General features: G+C 43.9%; 1 protein-coding gene across 1 annotated transcript in view; it reads right to left on the bottom strand.

Moving 5' to 3' along the window:
• PRODH (proline dehydrogenase 1) overlaps positions 1-20809 on the bottom strand; it is a 185193-nt gene extending 164384 nt beyond the window's left edge. The window contains exons 1-2 of the mRNA XM_088465355.1: positions 20301-20809; positions 5170-5378 (exon numbers count right to left, since the gene is read on the bottom strand). Of these exons, the coding sequence (XP_088321481.1) occupies positions 5170-5378; positions 20301-20642 (551 nt within the window). The 5' untranslated portion in view covers positions 20643-20809. The remainder of the gene's footprint in view (positions 1-5169; positions 5379-20300) is intronic.
• Between the last annotated feature and the right edge of the window lie 1288 nt (positions 20810-22097).

The following is a 22097-nucleotide window of genomic DNA, read 5'->3' as shown; positions in this document are numbered from 1 at the left end:
TCAAGTTTCAAAGTGGGAATGCTGCCAGGTATGCTGAATCAGGATACATCGTTTGAGGATAACTCAATGGATTGTAGAAGAAAAGTTATGTTGGTCAAGATTGCACTTACACTTTTTACATACTGCTTTATGAAATGTTATGGACAGCAGTTTATCAAAAATTTAGGTTGCATAGAAATGTCGGGAAAAATTAAAAAGAAGTAGCATGAGTAGAGGCTTTTATAAGCCAAATCTTTAAAAAAGGTAGAACATTTATACATATGCAGTAGAAACAGAAAAATGTCAGGATATTTACTGTCCTCTATGCACTTGAGCATTTTACTACATTTTTACTGAAACCAGTTAAGTTTATTGATGTGACAGACCTTCAACTAGCAGTGAAAGTTATGGTTTTCTTTTTGTAATTCTGACCCAAGACATACATTTAGCAGGAAACTGCATTCCAGTAACCACTTTCTGACTCTGGACATGTTCATTTCAAAATGCAGTCTGCGGCAACATCACTGAGTTGTGTTCAACCAATTACTCTGCAGTAAACCAGAGGGTGCTGCATCTGTTAATCTAAACTCAGATGTGCCTGGTTGCATTGAACAGATGTATATTTGGGCCCAACAGAATTAATCGAAGACATTTGTTTAAATATGGACAAGCTTTAAAAAGGTTTTGATATCAACTGTAAAGCACACGACTCAAAATGCATAGGCCTGCATTATTTGGAACCATTGCTTTTTTGGATGGCATGTTCACGGGCACCTTTTGTTTTTGCTACAATTTTTGTATTCTTCCGTTTCCAGAAGCAGGAAGCATCTGGGTACACACCTATACAATCATCGGGTCATTCTTTCGATTTCGACCCTTCTTTTGATAATGTAAGACTGCGTATGCACCTTTGATCATGTTTTGTCACAAGACAATTGATCAAATCAAAGGATCGCATGTTATGTGCTCTGCTTTATATTCATCAGATTCTACGGGGCCACATCAAACCAAAATTGCAGACAGTACGCACTTTTGCACGTTCTTGTGATGCACCACCTATGTGGACGGGCACAATTAAGCCTCAAGAGCTTACTGCATAGTCTTGTGTAAACGTTCCTCCATCACTACATGAAATACATCAGTGTTGTTGAAATGATTCGACCTGTATAATATGGCAGCTCAATGCTTCCAGTACACTTCCTGTATGCGTGTTTAAGATCTGTAATAACGCAGTTTTCCAGCCCATTATGGAAATTCTGTTTAAGTCTGCCGTGAGTGTAGCCTGAAAACAGGAGGAGTGTGTGTACGGTGGTACAATCTTTTCTTTCAATATTTAGGGCAGGCAGGGATAGAAGGTCACAACTATGATTGTATACAGTAGGTGTGTAAGCTAGTATTGGGACTTCCAAACAGGAAGGAAGTTGATCAAAATATTGCATAGGTATGTACTTAGCTTTACTCTTGTAACTTTAGGCAAGTATAAGTACCTTTTAATTGAAAAAAAAAAAAAACACTGTTTGGAACAGATAGCTGGCTGCCAAGAATCAATAAATTTGTGAAGGTATTTATTGAAATTTAAGGCAAATGTTATCTCATGTTATTCTGCTTAGTGCAGTGCAACATTGTGCTCCAGGAGATTTGTTGTGATTTTATAAATTTGCTTGGAGTGGGGATAAAAGTACAAGAACTTCTTGTGTTTGGCTACACTAATATACGCATACTTCGGTATATGCATCAAGAATGAGACATGTCGTAAATGCAGCCACACAGCACAGAACATTTTGTTCAATTAAGGGAGTTCACCTGAATAAATACCTTATCTGTCAACAAAGCACTTTTACCATACATTTAATAATGGAAATCTATATTTAGATTGTAAGCTCCACTAGGGCAAGAACTGATATGAATGGCCAAATATACTCTGTAAAGCACTGCAGAATGTGTGCACTATATGAATAACTGGTATTTATTATTCATAAGTGAGTAAATTAAGCAGGCAGCGTCCCAAACAACGCATCAGCCACTTCCAGAGCACAAGGAAGTTCCATTCCAGCTTGCATGGTATTAAAAGTGTTGAATGCTTGTAAATACATGATGTTTGTCATTAGTGACAGTCTTAAGGTCAGTGGGTATCAAAATCAAGGTGTGCATTGTGGCTGCTTCCTCTGAGCTTTTACTTTTGCAATCAGATTTTTACTGAGTACCAATACATACAACATGACATGACAGACACTACTCAAGGTTCCTCTGAGCTTTTATGTTTTATAAAGGGTTCAGCCCATTTCCTGAATAAAATAATCTGTACCCACACACAAGTAGAGGGTCAAATGGAACACACAGTTGTTGGGTCATCACGACATTTAACACAAAGTTTGCGCACTTTGGTCATTAGCCCATCTTATTTGATCTTTTAGTGTGAAACCAGCCTAAGGCTTTAATGGTAAATGGTTATATGTCATGGGTATATAGCTTTTGGGATCTAGACGTGTAATCTGTAAAATCTATACTGTATTCTGTTAAACCATATGCTATGTCAGGAAAGCATGGAATGTAAAATTTCAAGTCAAGTAAGATTTCAAGTCAGATGCAAATGGACTTTCCTTTTGTTAAGCTGCGGAAACCAGCTTTACTACCTTATGTCAATGCTAGATTCCATACAGCTAATGTGAGAATCTGTGTGTCTCAATGTAGGAAGCCATGCAAGTGACAGCATCCGATCTCCAATACTAAATCTCCTCCAAGCCTTCTCCCCGATTTCAATTCCCTCTACCTGGCCCACAGACCAGGTCTTCCTTCCTTCCTTTACAGGGCTTACTGTCCATGACCTCCCTTCTTCCTACACTTGCCCTCTTGACCCCAAACCTTCTCTCCATCCTAACAGCTGCTCCCACCAGGTCTAACCTGTTAACCCATGCCTATCCTCTGGTTACTTCCCCTCTCCATTCATACAGCTCAAGAAACCCTCCTTGACCCTGCCACTCTCTAATTACCGCCCCATCTCTCTCCTTATTCTTCTAAATTCCTTGAGCGGATCACCTATAACTGCCTCACCTAAATCCCTTTATCCCATTCCCTTTTTGACTCACTTCAATACAATTTCTGATCTTACCTCGGAAACTGCCAGCACCAAGGTCAACCTCATCACTGTTAAATCCAAGGTCCACTACACTATAATCCTCCTCACCTTCACAGTTGATTGGCAGAGTCAACCTACAGTACCTTTCCTCCTTGCTATCCTCCATTCCAACAGCCTCCGTAACACTGTACTCTCTGGTTCACCTTTTATCTGCCAAAATCACTGTCAACCAACCTCGCCCATTCCTGAAGTCATTCACAAAGGATCCGTCCTTGGTCCCCTTTTCTCTCTATACCTCTACCCATGGAGAGCTCATCAACTCCTTTTGCCTCCAATACCACCTGAACTTTGATGAGACCCAACACCTCCTCCACTATCTTCTCTCATATTTCGAAGTGTCTATCACCCATCTCCTGCTAAATGCCCCAGCACTTACTGAAATTTAACATCTCTATAATTCACAGAAACCAAAATATATAGTAGCCCAGGTGCTCAAAGGAAAAAAAAAAAAAACTCTTAAACAATATTTCACTTCACGCAGCTGTTTATATGGTGGCAAGTAAAAAGGAAAAACAACTAATGTAAAAAAACAGCGCTGTGAATATGAAAAAACAGGTGCATCACAAATTAATAAAAAATGTGTTTGAATAAAGTACGAGTTAATACTCAAGTAATAGATGTTCAATGCTTGAAAGACATCACAAAAATTTAAAAAGCATGTCAATACAATGTAATATGTAACAGTACTTAAATACAATTAAACTGTAACAATAGCAATGTTAGTATCAAAAATCTCCAAAATCAGCTTTAAATGAATGTATCTAATTAAATCCTCACAGCTGCATCCATATAATTAAAACCATTGTCTTTCCCTTGCTCCTCCTCCATCTCTGCATTTTGTGTGTCATACATGCCTCCACCCTCTACATTATTCTAAATCCCTATCCCAATATTGCGGATGTGTTCTCCACAACATTTCCAGGATCCACCTGGAAAGCCACTAAAACCATCAAATGGTCTTGATTACTGTAACATACTGCTCTTTGGCCTGAGCCCTCTTAAATCTTCTCAATTCCGCTGCCTCCCCTTATTTTCTTTTCTCGTAGCTCCACCTCTGCTGTCCCTTCTGTCAGTCACTACACTGGCTCCCTGTATGTAATCAAACTCTTCTCTTTCACCTACAACCCCCTGCAACCACTCCACCCTCGCCTACATCTCCACACACTCCCTCTCAACCGCTTTACTCTTCCAATGAACATATTCACTCCACCTCCGTTCTCACAGATCTTCCCAATACTAACATTTAGGACTTATGTGCTCTTCCCATACTTTATAATGCCCACACAGATTCAGACTTTCACCTAGCCTCCCAACCTTTAAAGAGGTCCTAAAAACTCATTTTCACTGTAGCTTACCCAACCCCCCCCCCCATTTTCCTGACATATTTTAATCTGCACTTGGTCCCAGCATAAATATTAGAGCGCAGTGAAATTTGTAACTACTTGGTACCTATAATCCAATATTTTCTATGACTATGTACGGTGCAAGAGAACCCTTGTGGCACCATATTATTTAAAGATTAATAATTTAATCTTCCCTCTTGCCACCACATATGCCCTATCACTCTGCAAACCACAGTGTCTTCCAGAAAGCAATTAAAATTATTCCCCCTTACCTATAAAGTCCAAAATACAACCCCTGCATTCAACTCAAACACTATTCCTCCTATCATGTTAGATGGAGTTCTGACCTGTGCCTCGCCTCCTGGAACCCCTCTCATTCCCGTCTACAAGTCCTCTTTACCCTACCCACTTATGCAATTCCCTACTACAGTATGCCTGACCACCCTTTTCCACAAACTTCAAATCTTTAAATGCTCTCTGAAAACTGCTCTTTATTAAAGCTTGTAATACCTACACTAATACAACTATACCCATCTCCACTCTACACCATACTCACTTATTTCAGCTATCCCATCTTCCAAATGTAAGCTCTCTTATCAGCAAAGGGCTTTGTCAACCTTGTACGTCAAATTTTCCCCACTGTCTGATGTTGTGGCTCACCGTGATGCCTTGAAAATAAACTAAAATATTAATTATAATAAGCATACTGACTCAATCTCATTCTTTTCTGCCTCTTCATGGGTAAGATCTTCTTCCACACTATAATCCAAGACAGACCCAACTCCAAATGCATGATTACGCCTTATCAATGGTTTAATGGACTCCTGGTCTTCTCCAGCAACAAACTGGCCATAGAAGGTCATCTTCATTAGCATTTCAAAAAGCCTCTGTCCAAGAACTTTTCTTGAAAACTGGAGCAGCTACGAGAAAACAGAAATAGGCCAAACGAAAGTTATTATTTTTTTATTTTTATTTTTAATTTTTTTAATACATTCATTCTTCAAATTAGATTTAGAGCAACATTTAGTTATATATATTTTGATCTATCTACAATTAGGACTTATCCAAGATATAAATATTATGCATTTTCTAGGACACTCATCTTCTGTCAGTGTGCTACAAAACAGTAATTTTTTTCTACAGGAATGAAGAACATCAAAAGTGTGAACATAACACAACATTCATACTCGTCATCCTAGCTGTAGTCATAATCTGCACAATCCAGTTTGCATCAAAGGAGATGCCCATTCTTCCATTGTTTATAAAATGCTTCAAACATTATTACTGTTCTTTTTCTGCAGCAAATCGCAAATTTACTAAGAAGAGTGTTTGGCTGACCATTGGCATTCGATGGTGTTACTTACTGTGTACTGGCATGTGCGAGTTCACTCGTACTGACCCAAAATCGCACATGAATTCACAAATCCCAGCAGTGTGTTTAGCAGAAGCATATATAGATCAGTGTGATCTGTGCATGTTTCTCAGGGCAGGGGCATATTAAGACAGGAGAGTGCCCATGTGCATTGTCCTCCCAAGTTCCCCTCCCCTCTCCCCGGCGGCCGCCAGCAAACTGACAGCAGCAGTAGACTCCGGGCACTAGTCACGCGCAGGACATCATGAAAATGGTGCATTTTCCCGGCGATTTCCCTACTGCACATGCGCAAATGCCGGGAAAATGGCAGCAGTGGCCATTTTTGTGTAGCGCTACTCCAGCCGTTGTGGGATTCGGAGAGGTAAGTATAAAAAAGTATGGGCCGCACACCCTGCGCCTATTATAGATACGCCCCTGTTTCAGGGGTATATTTAATAACGTGGATTTTTAGAAGTGGAGTTGTTGCCCATAGTAACGAGACTCTAGCATTATCTTCTAGAAGGTGATAAAAAGGAAGAACCTGATTGGTTACTGTGGGCATCAAATCCCCTTCTAAAAACCTGCACTTTAGTAAATATATTATGAATTAAGAAAAAAAAAAAAGAAGTAGAACTAGCTACAAGAGCCAGATGCTTTCATTAAATACGGGGGAAATCTATGCATTTTGTCCCCCATATTTTTATTAACCAGCGCTGATTCAAAGAGCCTAGTGCGGATTCATTAAATACGGGGGAGCCCTAAGCATTTTTTCCCCCCATGTTTTTTTAACCAGGGCAGGCTCAAAGTGCCCGATGCTGGTTATGCTTTTGGGGGGGGGGGGGGGGGGGGAAACCACCCATTTCCTTTTTTAAAATTTTAACCTCTTCAGTGACAAATTTTTAATTTTAAAAGATAGAACACAAATTTTTTTACATATTTTATTAAAAAGATAATACATTTCAAGTTAAGAGAAAAACTTTTATATAAGCGGCAAAAAGCTGGAAAAATGAACTGGCCACATATGTGTACATTGATCTTTGGTGGTGGTTAAGTATTAAATTACTCCATACATTTTGGACACACTGAGGACCTGATTCAGACCCGCTCGCTAAGCCGCGATCGCACGCTATGGACGGTTGTCGCCCGTCTGCGCATGCGGCAATATGTGCATGTGCGAGCCACTCACTGCGATCGGGAATCATGCGCTCGTAGTACACAGAATAGATGCTACTTTGAGTGACAGATAGTGCAGTTTGTGGTGGTAACAGGGGAAGGTGCTTGTGAATGGGGGAGTGGTGCTGCGAATGCAGGCGTGTCTGGGCGCCAAAATGGCGTTTAATGGGCATACATAATTAGCATGGAAGCGTCATTGTACACGTCACCTGGTTGGATTTCAGCCTGCAGTGATCGCAGTGCTTGCGGCGAGGTAGGGTCTACCTCAAGGGCTGCGTGCTGCTCTGATGGCTCTCGATGTTACTGACTAATCATACACTTCCTGGAGATGACGTGTGCTAAGAAAGAAAAGTGGGCGTCTTTACACCGGCATGCATTCACTCTGCCGTCGCTCTCTAAGACATAGGGGGCGTCCTTATGCCTGGCCTAGCGATCGCGGAATTTGCAGACCCAGGCCCCTGACGGCTGCGTTAGTGCTCTGCGTTGATCCGGGTCTGAATGGCCCCCTAAATCTTTGCAATTTCCACAAATGTAGCGAGTGCATATGGCACAGTTTTTACCATGGCATCGTGAAGGATGTTTCAGATCCATTTTTGGGGGGATAATGTCCAGCTCCATCCAATATTATTTCAGGTACAGTACAACCTTTTTCCAACTTTTTGCTTTTTTTGGTGGTGTTTCCACATTAGTTAGAAGGTCTTCCCCTTTTTTTGGGTGTTTTTGCTCATTTGAATTAATGTTGCTGCATTTTCCGCTTTGAATTCTAGTAAACTCATATTTGATTTCTCGCCATATTTGAACGCAATCCTATGGTAAAATAAAAAATTTTTTATTGCATGAGGGTAGTGAGCGATCATCCTATCGCACATATCTACTCCCCCCATAACTTGATGTATTGGTGGACAAACAGAATTGCTACTTAGGTATACACCTTACGTTTTCTGTCCCATCTGGAGAGGACATCTTGCACTTGTATTCCTGCATATTTACAGATCATCCCATAACCGGCCATGCTGCAGGGGTTTTCACGCATGCACAAATCATATTAATACTTTTTCCCAACAAATTCTTTTAATGCGATGGTTAGTTACCATTGCATCAAAATTTCCAATGAGGGGCGTAGCCGCATATCACGCCTCCCCCGTCCTCACCATTCAATGGGCAGGGGAGAGGCTAGGCTGCCCAATAGCTGCTGTGCTGCTCCGTTGAGTAATCCCGGGTCAGCGCAGCAGCAACTGCTGGACAGCCAACAGCCCCTGCCTCTCACTGCAGTGTGGCTGGCTGCTCGGTGACACCATCTGAGGGGGTGACACCAAAATTGCAGAGCAGCTCTGCTGTTTTGGTGTCACCCCTTGGATGGTGTCACCCGGTGCGGCCCGCACCCGCCTTGCGACGCCAGTGCTGTAATGCTTCAATTATCTACCTCTGTTAGGACAGTGATGGTAAAAATATATACAGAGCAAGAGGTAGCATCTCCAGATAGCAATGCTGAAGTACGTAAGAATGAGTTTCACTGTACTGTAACAGATCACTTTTCTTGGCACTTACAACAGCAGAGAGTTTTAAAAAATAGTGCCTACAACACACTGATGTTGCAGTCAATATCAGGGCAATAGGCCAGATATGACAATGTGTGATCCCTGATTTACTATTTAAAAAGGACTATGGGTGCCATCAGCTTCCAACTGTCTTAACTAGAAGTGATCCGGATGCTCAGCCATAGTGCAACACAGACAGATGATTTTCAATTTTGCAACCTAAAAGTGTGTAGCCAATTATTTTGTTGCTTAGCTCTGCCAAACAGTCAAGATAAAAAACATGTGTAATAATTAAGCATTTAATTACTGACAATGTGACGCCAAGCATTAAAGTGATGCCAAGCTGCGCACATATCAGCCAGTTACAGTAGCTCCAACATCGCAAGTTTTCCTGTGCACCTCTATGGGGTGTGAAGCAAAACTTGTTATGTAAATGCACAAGATTTGCCATTTTAGAGTTACAAATTGCATCAGTTGTGCAGACTGGAATTCCCTTCATTGAAGGGGAGAGATCTCAAACCTTAGAGCAGGTATGTCAAACATCCAGCCCAAATTAAACTTTTATGCGGCCCGACAATATGGGTCCAGTAGGGGTCAGCAGGGCCGCCCTTCATTCATCCCCTGCTGCGATCGGAGCTCAGCTCCGATCGGCCAGTGTTACTGCATTCCCAAAAACATGGCCAACAGGGGAGCTGCTGTGCATGCCCACCTGCAGCAGCTCCTCCCACAAGCCTTTGCAGAGCAGTCAGTCACCACTGACTGTCCCGTCCGCAGCCCGCTTCCACCCTGTGCAGACGTCGTGCTGTGCACCACTGTGAGGAGGAGAGGATGACACCGGCAGGAGAGGGGACGTGACCGAACCAAAGGAAAACAGGTAAGTGTGCAGGCAGGCAGTCACAGTGGGATCTGTGAGGGTGCAGTGTGAGGGGAGGCAGTGGGATCTGTGAGGGGGGAGTACAGGTGTGATGATGCAGTGGGATCTGTGAGGGGGGGGGGAGTACTGGTGTGATGGTGCAGTGGGATCTGTGAGGGGGGAGTACTGGTGTGATGATGCAGTGGGATCTGTGAGGGGGGAGTACTGGTGTGATGGTGCAGTGGGATCTGTGAGGGGGGAGTACTGGTGTGATGGTGCAGTGGGATCTGTGAGGGGGGAGTACTGGTATGATAGTGCAGTGGGATCTGTGAGGGGGGAGTACTGGTGTGATGGTGCAGTGGGATCTGTGAGGGGGGAGTACTGGTGTGATGGTGCAGTGGGATCTGTGAGGGGGGAGTACTGGTATGATAGTGCAGTGGGATCTGTGAGGGGGGAGTACTGGTGTGATGGTGCAGTGGGATCTGTGGGGGGGGGGGGGAAGTACTGGTGTGATGATGCAGTAGGATCTGTGAAGGGGGGGTACTGGTGTGATGGTGCAGTGGAATCTGTGAGGGGGGGAATACTGGTGTGATGTTGCAGTGGGATCTGTGAGGGGGTGTGATGGTGCAGTGTAACGGGAGACAGTGTGATTTGTGGGGGGTGGTGGTGTCATGGTGCAGGTGAAGGGGAGGCAGTGGGATTTGTACTGGTGTGATGGTGCAGTGTGAGAAGCAGTGGGATCTGTGAGGGGGTGTACTGGTGTGATGGTGCAGTGTGAGGGGAGGCAGTGGGATCTGAGAGGGGGGGGGTTGGGAGTACTGGTGTGATGATACAGTGGGATCTGTGAGGGGGGAGTACTAGTGTGATGATGCAGTGGGATCTGAGGGGGGCTACTGGTGTGATAATGCAGTGGGATCTGTGAGGGGGGAGTACTAGTGTGATGATGCAGTGGGATCTGAGGGGGGCTACTGGTGTGATAATGCAGTGGGATCTGTGAGGGGGGAGTACTGGTGTGATGATGCAGTGGGATCTGTGTGGGGGGGGTACTGATGTGATGATGCAGTGGGATATGTGAGGGGGGAGTACTGGTGTGATGATGCAGTGGGATCTGTGTGGGGGGGTACTGGTGTGATGATGCAGTGGTATCTGTGAGGTGGTATACTAGTGTGATGATGCAGTGGGATCTGTGTGTGGGGGTGGGGCGTTCTGATGTGATGGTGCAGTGGGATCTGTGAGGGGGTGTATTGGTGAGATGATGCAGTGGGATCTGTGAGGGGGGGTACTGGTGTGATGGGGCAGAGGTGGTGTATTGGTGTGATGGTGCAGGGTGATCTGCATATAAGACTTTTTTTTTCTTGGGGCCCACACACACTAAAGGGGCCTATCCATTAGCAGATAAATTTGAACGATGAACGATTTCTCGTTCAATTTATCAGCTAATGGATAGGCTCTGAATGATCAAAATGCGCACTCATGTGGGCCGACAAATTTGGTCTTTTGTCTCTCCAACATGTTGGTCAATTATCGTTTTACATTGACAGATACTAGAAATATCTGTCGCGGTAAATGATGAACGATGAACGATTTTTTAATGCAAATGAATAGAAACATAAAAAAAATCCACTCCCTGAATGATGTCATGCAATATCGTTCGTTTGAAAAAAATCTGTCATGTACATTACAGATATCTGTCACAGCAGCCCAAGGAATTTTCAAAAGATAAATCTTTTGTCTTTCATCTTTTGAAAAGATCTGCTAATGGATAGGCCCCTTTAGACCCTGAATATTCGGCCCGGTTGGTGTTTTGAGTTTGACATGCCAGCCTTATGGGGCCCATCCATCAGCGATGGATTGCCGCGATCCCGCGATGCTGCAACCCGGCATCACGGGTTCGCAGAAATCCAACATGTTGGATTTTCCCGATTTGACGATCGCGATAAAAAAATAATCGCGTCCGTCAAATTGCCGACATTTAACATGGAAAATGTCTGCGATCCGGCGACGGATCGCAGAACATAGATGGTGGAAGGTCGGCGTTTCCACAGCTACAGGCTGGCGCTAGCCTATCCCCACAGCATGGACAGCGCTGTCCCTGCTGCGGTGGCTGCTGGCTTCAGGTTGCACGTGGGGATCTCGCAATACTTGCGAGATCCCGCGCATGCTCAGTGGAGCGGGCCGGGACAGAGACACAGGGCATCAGCACTAGGCTGACGCGTTGTGTTCTCTAGCGGGTAGCGCCGGAGGGGGGAGTTAAGGCTCCCCCTCTCCGGCCAATGAGATATTCTTACATTTCATCGGTAGTGCTTCCTGCTTTGCCTCGGTAAAGTGCCGCTATCATACATCTACCCATGTGTTTGAAAAATGATAGTTAGCTGGTTGCAGCACCGTTTAAGATTAGTAATGAGGGATAAAAAGCATATCACTTGTTATTAAATCAGGCCCATTGTGTGTTATCCAGTAATACATGTTGGTAGCTGCTCAATCACTTCAGTAATATCACTCAGGTGCATGTAAGGGAGGGGTTATTCTATACAAGAAACAACATACAGTAAGTAATCCCCCAGCACACTGAATGTCTGCTGGGGGATTACTTACTGTATGTTGTTTCTTGATATTACTGAAGTGATTGAGCAGCTACCAACATGTATTTCTGTACTGAGAGGCATAGATGGGACCAGCGTTTGGAGGGCATGCTGGTTCTTGTAGTGGCATTAGGAGGACTTAGGGGTGACTCCAAGGTAAGCTGGCTCTCAATTCATACGTTTGTACGCAAGTTAACCCTTAAAAAATTCTTCATTCAGAAACCTCCAAAAAATAAGAACGGGGAAAGTACAGAGGAGGAAAAAATGAATGAATTCCAACATACCAAACTACGACCTAAATCTACCTTCTACCCCCAGCATTTAAAGGGACCGTTCATAAGAACATTTCAAAAACTGGAGGAAAAGGATATAGAAAAGATGACCGAAACAAATCAGCAAGAAAAAAAGAAATATCATCACTAAAAAAGAAAAGGAAGCGATGGACGCACTAAAAGAAGATAAGAATCTGGTTATTAAACCAGCTGACAAGGGTGGGGGGATTGTACTTATGGACCGGGAGTCATACAACGAAGAGGCCTTACACCAACTTCAGGATAAATTTACCTATGAGCCATTGAAGAAAAATCCGACTACAGAATATAAAAAAGAACTAGGCATATTATTGAAGAAAGGTCTTGACGCAGGGATCTTGACTTCACAAGAATTTCAATATATTAAAAATGAAGATCCCATCATCCCAGTATACCACCTGCCGAAAGTGCACAAACACACTAAAAAACCACCTGGGAGACCAATAATAGCAGGAGTGGGGTCACTTACTTCCAATTTGTCCGGATATGTAGACAGATTTCTACAACCAGTGGTGAGATGCCAACCCGGATATATCAGAGATACAACGCATGTTCTCAACATATTAAAGGACATCACCTGGGAAGAAGATTTGATCCTAGCCACATGTGACATCAAGGCCCTATATACGTCTATTGAACACAAGATGGGCTGCACCAATGTAAAGAAGAGGTTAGAGAAGGATTCGGGTTTACAACAACTACAAATCAATTTTATTATAGAAGCTATCGACTTTGTATTGCATCACAACTTCTTCTGGTACGGTGACACGTTTTATGTCCAACGTAGAGGAACAGCAATGAGGACCAAATTTGCGCCATCATATGCCAACTTGTTCCTGTCTCAGTGGGAGGAAGAGAATATATGGAACAATGAGTATTACGGAGCAGAATTGAAATTGTGGGCAAGATACATAGACGACGTTATCATTATATGGAAAGGACCAAGAGAAAAACTGGAACACTTTATACAAACCCTTAATGACAATAAAGCCAATCTGGAGTTTACCAGCACAATTAGTGCTCATACGGTGAATTATCTGGATCTTACCATATACATTGAAGAAGGACTTATTCACACTAAGACCTTTATCAAAGCTACAGATTGCAATAGCTATTTGGAAGCCACTAGTAACCACCACAAAAAATGGTTATCTAATATCCCAGGGGGGCAATTGAGAAGATTACGACGCAATTGTTCGAAGGTAAAATATTTCGGAACACAATCACAAGAAATGCCTACCAATTTTAGAGATAAAATGTACAATCCATAACTCCTAAAGAAAGAAGAACAGAAGATTTATAATATAAATAGAGAAGATCTCTTGAAGTACAAAGAGATATCTGAAGACAAACCAGAAAAACTTCTATTTATTTCCAATTACTCAGCGCAGAGCACGATATTGGAAAATAGTATTAAGAAACACTGGCATATTCTTCAGCGGACGAAGACCTTAGAGCATTCCTACCGGAACACCCGAGGATGGTATACAGAAGAGCCCCCACTATCAGAACCACACTAGTGAGTAGCCATCTAAAGGAAGAACAAAGTGAAAAAACATCAAAAACCACTGGCTTCTACAGATGTGGGATATGTACAGCTTGCAGAAAAACTAAGGGGAATTGCACACAAATCGTTAAACAGGTTACTTCGTTCAGTAACAATAAAGAATTTACCATCAGAGACCGCATTAATTGTCAAACGATAGGGGTGATTTACATGCTTACATGCCCTTGCGGGCTACAGTATGTAGGAAAAACAAAGAGGAAATTACATGTCCGCATACAAGAACATCTCTGTAATATACGGAATAAGAAAGAAAATCACAGTATTCCAATTCATTTCACAGAAAAACACAATAGCAATACTAAAGATTTACAGTTTATTGGCCTTAAGAAGATAAAACCACCATGGAGAGGAGGAAATATCGACGATCTGTTGAGCAAGGAAGAGACTAAAATAATATATAGAATGGGAACCCTAAGGGTCTAAATATAGATATAGAGATTGCGCCATTTCTCTAAGAACTGTCTCCGATAATTTTTACTAAAATAGTGTACTTGCCCATGTTTATGTACCCCTAATGCACCTTTTTACCCCTAATATACCTATGATTATGAGGTATAGATAAAGGGCATCCTTTGAATATAAATAAATTTAGGTTTTTCTAGGGAAGTTTACATTCGATTTTAATTAAATATGAAATTTTTTATACACATACTTATTAGTGTGGTGCTATTTCCAATCCAGTTTTTATCATCACTTATTATTACTTTTTATTTATTATTTAATTATTTATAATTTTCCAAGAATATTACCCTAATTGGGACGATTATGTAATATTGTTATTTAACGTTGTATGTTTTTGTGTCTATGTGAGTACGTCTTATAATCAATATGGACTATGTACAGCTAAAAATATAATCCTGGCAAAGTTTCCCATCATCAAAATGGCTGTCAGGTCACGAATAAGGAGTATACTAGAAGAATGGGCAGATATACCACACCTAAAATGGCCACCACTGCCTATAAATAGAGTCCCAGTTGGGCAGGAGATCATCTGCTATCCTGAGGAAGCCTGAAGGCGAAACGCGTAGATCGCAGATTCACTGATCCTGACAGGAGCCGCACGAGCCGCACAGTGCTCGGAAAGTCTGCCGGCAGATGAACCTACTTCAGAGGACTCTGAGAAACCGTTTCCGATCATCAAGAAGAGGAAGGTAATCATATACCCCGCGATAAGGGAACAAGAGGCGGCCACAGCCCGCACTGGTCTGGGGTGACATCATTATCCCTCCTAGATACTAGAACGCAGTATTGACTTTAAGAAGTACAGTCATACTGTGCTGAGTGTAACCAGGACTAGCTCTACATTGCAGAGAAAGTAAAACGCCATTTAGCGTATTGCTTAAGGCAAACACACTATACATGTTGTTTGTAAAGTCCTATGTTATTTGTTGTATACCGGTATTAGTTCCCATAATTGTGTAACCACCATTACATATGACATGCTGCCCGTTTTTATACAGTGATTATCATATATATAGGCACACAAGGTGCCTCAATTTGTGACAATAGACAGTATTTATATTTTATTATTCATTCTATTAGTACTGTTTAAAATTTCAGTCTACATTAACTTTCAATATCTTAAATTTAATAAATCTAATTTTATATATTTATCTTGTATGTATTTATTTCTTTGGGAATATCCTTAATTATTTTTATGATATCTATTTGATTATATTGCAGAAGACACCCTTTGTGGGGCTGCAATACATATGTATATTGACTGATTGAATAATTAACAAGCACCACTCATTTATCTATTATCTGATTAACTAGGGTGTTATATGCGCTAGGTGTTCTCTCTCCTTCACTTTACCACATATTTGTATGTGCCAGTATCATGTGGCCTTATATTGGGCAATTATATGACCCAAATTCGATATAGTTTTGGGGGTGAGTTTGGGGTGCAGTGCCCCTTGGGGTTGGTGTGGCTGGGCTGCTCTGGGGTGACACACTATAACACTGTATTTAGCACTTTCACACTTTCAAATTATTATTTTATTTTTATCTATATTTTCCTTTCTCTTATAGTGTGTGTGTGTGTATTATTATATAATACATATATACACACACACACACACACACAAATAAAGATAAATGGCGGCACTCACGGGTCTTGCAAAGAAAATACACTGACACCTGTGTCAATTCCTGTTCGACGTTTCAGTCAGAATAGACTTTTATCAAGAACATTTCTGTTATGCAGTGCCCCCAGGCTGGCCCCTTTATGCAGTGCCCCCAGGCTGGTCCTGGCCCCGGCCCCAGCACTTACCATTACTTGCTGGCCGCTCGCCCGCTCTCCCACTCGCTGCTGCCTCACACTGACTGGATCTAACTAAATCCAGCAAGCGCGCAGGGCAGGCTCCTCACGTCGCGGGTGACGTCATGACGTCACCCGCGCAGTGCATCACTTGGAACGCTGGCCTCTGAAGTGATCGGAGGCTTCTTTAGCCTCCGGTCACTTCAGAGGCCAGCGTTCCACAGCAGGGGACAGCGGGGGTCGCCGGGGAAAAGTACCGGGCGGCAGGCTGCTTCTGCCGAGCGATGCGCCCGCAGAAAACAGCCTGGGGAGAACACTGTTTATTCTTATTAACCCATACTAACACTTTAGTCTCTCACTGGTGTGCTTCACTGGGGTTGCTGGCCTTCGCCGGCTTTTTGGGGGTTCTGCACCCCGGACTCTGACCAAGTGATAGGGACCTCCGGTATCAGAGATGCCGTGACGAGGCCTGGAGGCTTAGCCATATCTTTGCAAATATATACAATTGAGATCTCTGAAATTTCTACCACCATGTAGTTTTTCAAATCTTATTGCTGATTTCATTCTGAGTGCTGGGGGATTAAATTTTTTTGTTTTTTGTTTCATGTGTTATCCAGTGTTTGTACCGAGGGGCCAAATAGGGATGGAGTCAGAATCCCAGTGTGCGGGATACAGACGGTCTAAAAACAGCATCGAGATCCTGACTCCAGTATCCCGACGGTAAGTATCGGGGATTAGGGGAGGTTAGGTTTAGGCACTGAGGGGGGGGAGTTTAGGTTTAGGCATCGGGGAGGGAGTGTTAATAGTAGGGGTAAGGGTTAGTGTTAGGGAGCTTACCTTCTAGTGTCGGAATTCTGACTGTCGGGATGCCGCTGTTGGTATTCTGACCGCCGGGATCCCATACCCAACCTGGCCAAATCACATCCTGCCCACAATAGTGCCTAGTAGTGCAGTCAGACCACAGTCATCTTCTATACAGTTATGATCAAACTGGAAAGCTACTCACTTTCCAATAGATTTGGTAGGGAAATCATAAATCTATATTGTTAATATAATTTGCCTCATGGAATGGTTATTAGGTATTATGCTTGTTTTTGGTTACACATGCAGTGATATCAGGATAAATGGGCAACATTGTCTAATGTATGGCAGTTTAAGAAACCTTACCATGGGTAGCCCACAAACCGCGAAAACTGAGACTGCAATATATCAGGCGTATTACAGACTTCCCTACTCTTTGGACCTTTACTCTGGGAGAGCTTGTCCCAAGACAAATGTGGACCACCCCTCACAGCACAACACAATATTGCTCTTAATACGGGATTCACATCATTATGGCCCAGCCTCTAAAATGTATAAACGTACAAATACTCCAAGCACCACAAAATAAAATAAAAATACAAAAACACTGTAGTGTGCCCAATTAAAATTGTGCCACACACAAATCCCAATTCACATAAGTCACAGTGCCCCCAATGTTGGTGATGTAGCCATACCTCTCAACATGACCCATTCCAGGAGTGACAAAATGCTCTGTTCCTGGACTTCCTTTTAATTTATGATTGCCGTGACCTGCGTTGAACTAGTTAATTGATAAGAAAAGCTTTATCACCACAGATGACAGCAATCATAAATTAGAATGGAAGTCCGGGAACAGAGCATTTTGTCTGTTCCTGGACTACCTCCCAAAATGACCTGGAACGGGTCATTTTGGGGGGTATAATGTAGCTGTGTGTGGGGGCCCATTAGTGACCTCCGTGGCTGCCCTGTAGTTAATAGGGCACTGATAAGCACTGTTAACTGGGAGAGGTCACGATGACCTCTGCCAAACAATTAAACAATAGTTCTCCACAAAGGACATACCAATGGCATTATAACAAATGGTTATCCTGAAATCTGAGAGACTCCATGTCAGTTTTTTATGATTTTGGGGTAACCAGCACTGCAATGGAAGCACCATTGATGGCTAAAAAGTGCAGTGTGGGAATCCCATGGATTTATTTATTTTTTTAAACTATTTCCCTTTATAAAATTGTCTATGAAACGTTTTTCCATGAAAGAATACGTTTGAGACCCAAAATTTGGCGGGAAAAAATATGAACTTGGTGGGAAAAACCAATCAGCTTTAAACTGTAATTCAACAGGCTGTGCTAGAAAATGGCCGTTACAGTAGAAGTTGATACTTTGTGGCAGATGTACTATAGCAGCAATTCTCGTGCCACTATAGCTCTTGCTGCGTCGCCTCGTATCGAGGTAAAGCAGGAAGCAATAATGTCAAGATGTATGAACATCTCACAGCCGGGGTGGGCAGAGTGCTAGTGCTGACACGCTGTCTTACCTACTGGCTGGTCCTGCTGCGGATGAAAGATCTCGCAAACATAGTGAGATCTTGTGCGCAGCCTCAGACCCCTGGGGATGCCGCAGGCTAGCACAAATACTGCCGGCTAATCCTGCCAATATGTGAAAAAATGATAAGCCACAGACGTGTATTCAGCGGTTTTTATAACAAGTGAATTATTTTCAATAATGTGGTGATGGCGAAATCATTAGATGTTTGCAGATAACGTAGGAAAGAGTCATTTTTCTGTATGTTATTGACTTTCATTCATATCAAAACTTCAACTAAAGTATAAAATAGTGCTGGTTATAGCGCATTTGGCACTTATCAACTCTTCTCACACGTCCCCCTTTATCTCTGTCTAATATTTGATAAATTCCCCCTAAGTGTCAGATGTAGCCAGTGACTAAAGGAAGTTACCAGATAACAGTGTACCATCACTGTTTTAGCACAATTTCAACATTATTTTCACTACCAGAACAGCATTCTTTCACATTTTTACAGCATCTGTCACACAAAAGAAAGCACAGATTCAGTTTTATTTACTGTGCAAACTTTCTATCACGTGTGCTCTAGTTTACTTTACAAAACATATGGGAGACTTACTGTGGTAATTAAGCTTAGAAACTTAAATGATTTAACATTACATGTATTATCTATTTTAGCAGGTCGGGCATCATTAAACCTAACCCCCACACCCCCCTATGGCTAAGAGCTCCCGACGCCCGGCTTACCAACATTAGGTATGCCCGGCTTTGGGATTTCGGAGTGGGCCTGATAGGCGTTGGTATTTAGACGCCTATCTTTAGTCCCATGCCTGGCTGTCAATGTCGTGACTTCGGCGGTCGGCATTTCGACCGCTGGCATCCTGACTACATCCCATTATTCCTATTTATGTATTCTATATAGTAAAGAATTGATCAGAAACTGAGGGTGGCATAGTGGTATGTAGTTATGTGCGGCCGCCGGTCACAATCCCGATGGCAGAATGCCGGCTAGAGATTTATGACATGCGTCGAGATACCGACGCCTGTCATAATCCCGACGCCTGAAATCCAGGATGATGCGGGCCCAAATGAGGTGATTACGGGGCGCCCGCGGTAGGGGTTAGGTGGTTAGGTTTAGGGCACCCCGGGGTAACTTAGGGTTAGACACCCCCCCGGAGGGTTAGGCTAGAGGAAGGGGGGGGAGAAGTTGGGGTTAGGTATCCCCCAGGGAGGGTTAGGTTTAGGGTGCAGGTTAGGTTTAGGCAGTTTCTATTCTAAGAAGGCAAAGAAATATCTTTTACAACACATTTTTACTTTGGCTACAAAGCAAGAGCATACTTGTCTACTCTGGCAGAACATCCGGGAAGCTCCTGAAAAGTAGTTGGCACTCCCGGATGCACAGAAGAGTGGTCAAGTCTGCAAGAATCAGCCTCCACCTGCCAGCAGCTGGTCCCACTTCTTCAGTAAAGTGAGCAGTATGGGCAGCAGATAACCCAATTCATGCTGAATTGCTTCATCATGGTAACAGCACCACTTTACAATGCCAGTTATCACCACATTGTGTAATGGAACGGTGCCACGATGACACAATCGCATCATCAGGCACACCACCCCGCCCACTTTGCCATGCCCCATCCAGCTGATAAGTCAACAAGGATGACCATCAGTAATTGATTATTGATTGTTTGGCTATGCACATGTGCAGATGGTATCTGTGCACAGTGGGGCCAGCGCTCATCATCAGGGTATATACTGATGTTTTACCGTTGGTAGCATCGCTGCGATTTTGAAACCACTCACCATCGCCATCAGACCATTGATGGTGGATAACAGCCACCCCTAAGCAAGAGTAGAAGCCTTGTTTAATCACTTAGCATCTTACCTGCTCATTCCGGTCAACTAGGGCATCCACAGAGCAAAGCTGGAAAACTAACAGACTCCTCAGCAACTCCCACGTGGGTTTGCTCTTATAGGCTTCCTGTGTGTTGTCAAAATTCATAGTAACAGAAGGACAAGACTTCAGCCCCAGATTGTCACTTCTTCCTACGTGATGTACCTCTGAGCCCGGCAGCCACTGCTGTACTGGCTCATCCTGCGCCTTGCTCTCAGCAGCTCCCTTCACCTTAGTGGCTGCTGTAGTGGATCTCTCCCGAATGGCTAGCACTGTATGGCTCCTGATGCTCAGGGCCAGCCTGGTTGCTGCGGACATCTTGCTCCACGCCATCTACGATGCCTCCTGTAGTCCAGTACACGTGAAAGTTGCGACCAGATGATACATAAAGGCGTGATAGGGAACTCCCCAGCATTAATGCCCAGAGAGCAGCTCTTCCTTCCTCCGCCACACACCCCCGTAACCTGATTGGCTGCGGCCGGTTTATGTAACACAAATAGCAGCAATGTAACATACACACGCTGCTATACACATCTTCTTTCCTACGTCATGTAGCTGCGAACGCGGGAGATCATGTTATAGCAGCAGCTGAAGCTACACAGGACCACGTTCTCTCACACATACAGTATACAAATTACGTTACTCAGTAACAAACGTCACTGCACTTATTGTTTATTACTTAGCTAATATGTTAATTATAGAAAAGGTGACAGGGATTAAAGGAAGACATAACCAGAAATAACCAGTTAACTCCTCAAATGCTTTTCTTAGAGAGAGAGAGATAGATCCTGTGAGGTGTATGTAAAAGAATACACCATGCACGGCACTGCAGTATATACAAAGTGTATTAGTAAATGAGCCTGTCAATGGCTCAGCACAGTGGCGGAACTAGAGAGTGGTGGGCCCAGGTGCAAGAATATGCTTTGGGCCCCCCATCCCAACCCCACCCCACCCATTCCTGGCACCCCAACATTTTTTCACCACCCCTCACCCCTCCCCAGTAATTAAATACAGTGTCTGTCCTGCTGCCTAGCCTTGTTTTCTCACCACCCCTCACTGCCCCCCCAGTCAGTAAATTCAGTCTGTCCAGCCCGAGTGTGTCAGCCTCATTCTCCCTCCATCCCCAGCATGTCTCTGCCTCGTTCTTCCCCCCAGCGTGTGTTCCTTCCAACGCCGTGTCAGCCTCTTTCCCCCCAGCCCCAGTGTGTGTGTCAGCCTCTTTCCCCCCAGCGTGTGTTCCTTCCAACCCCAGCTTGTCAGCCTCTTTCCCCCCCAGCCCCACCATGTCAGCCTCTTTCCCCCTGCGCCAGCGTGTGTCAGCCTCTTCATCCCCCCCCCACCGCCAGCGTGTGTCAGCCTGTCCCCCCCCAGCATGTGTCAGCCTCTTCATCCCCCCCAGCGTGAGCCTGTCCCCCCCAGCGCCAGCGTGTGTCAGCCTCTTCATCCCCCCCCAGCACCAGCGTGTGTCAGCCTCTTCATCCCTCCCCCAGAGCCAGCGTGTGTCAGCCTGTCCTCCCCCCAGTGCCAGCGTGTGTCGGCCTCTTTCACCCTCACCCCCTCCATACCACCGCCACTTACCTTATGTCTTCCTCTTCTGCTCCTCTTGATCCGCGGCTCCTCTCCATCTTCTTACTCCAGCAGCCCGGCCCCTTATTATAACACGGCGCACGTGATGTCATGACGTCACGCGCGCCGTGTCATAACAAGGGGCCGGGCTGCTGGATCAAGGGGCGGGGCCGCGGTGGGTATCTCTCATGTTGGAGCCGGAGCGGCCGAAGCAGGCCCGCT

Source organism: Taudactylus pleione, unplaced genomic scaffold (genome assembly GCF_031769625.1).
Source record: "Taudactylus pleione unplaced genomic scaffold, aTauple2 ptg000062l, whole genome shotgun sequence".
NCBI classification, from domain to species: domain Eukaryota; kingdom Metazoa; phylum Chordata; class Amphibia; order Anura; family Myobatrachidae; genus Taudactylus; species Taudactylus pleione.
Note: the sequence above shows the minus strand (reverse complement) of the source record. Positions and strands in the feature narration are given on the sequence as shown.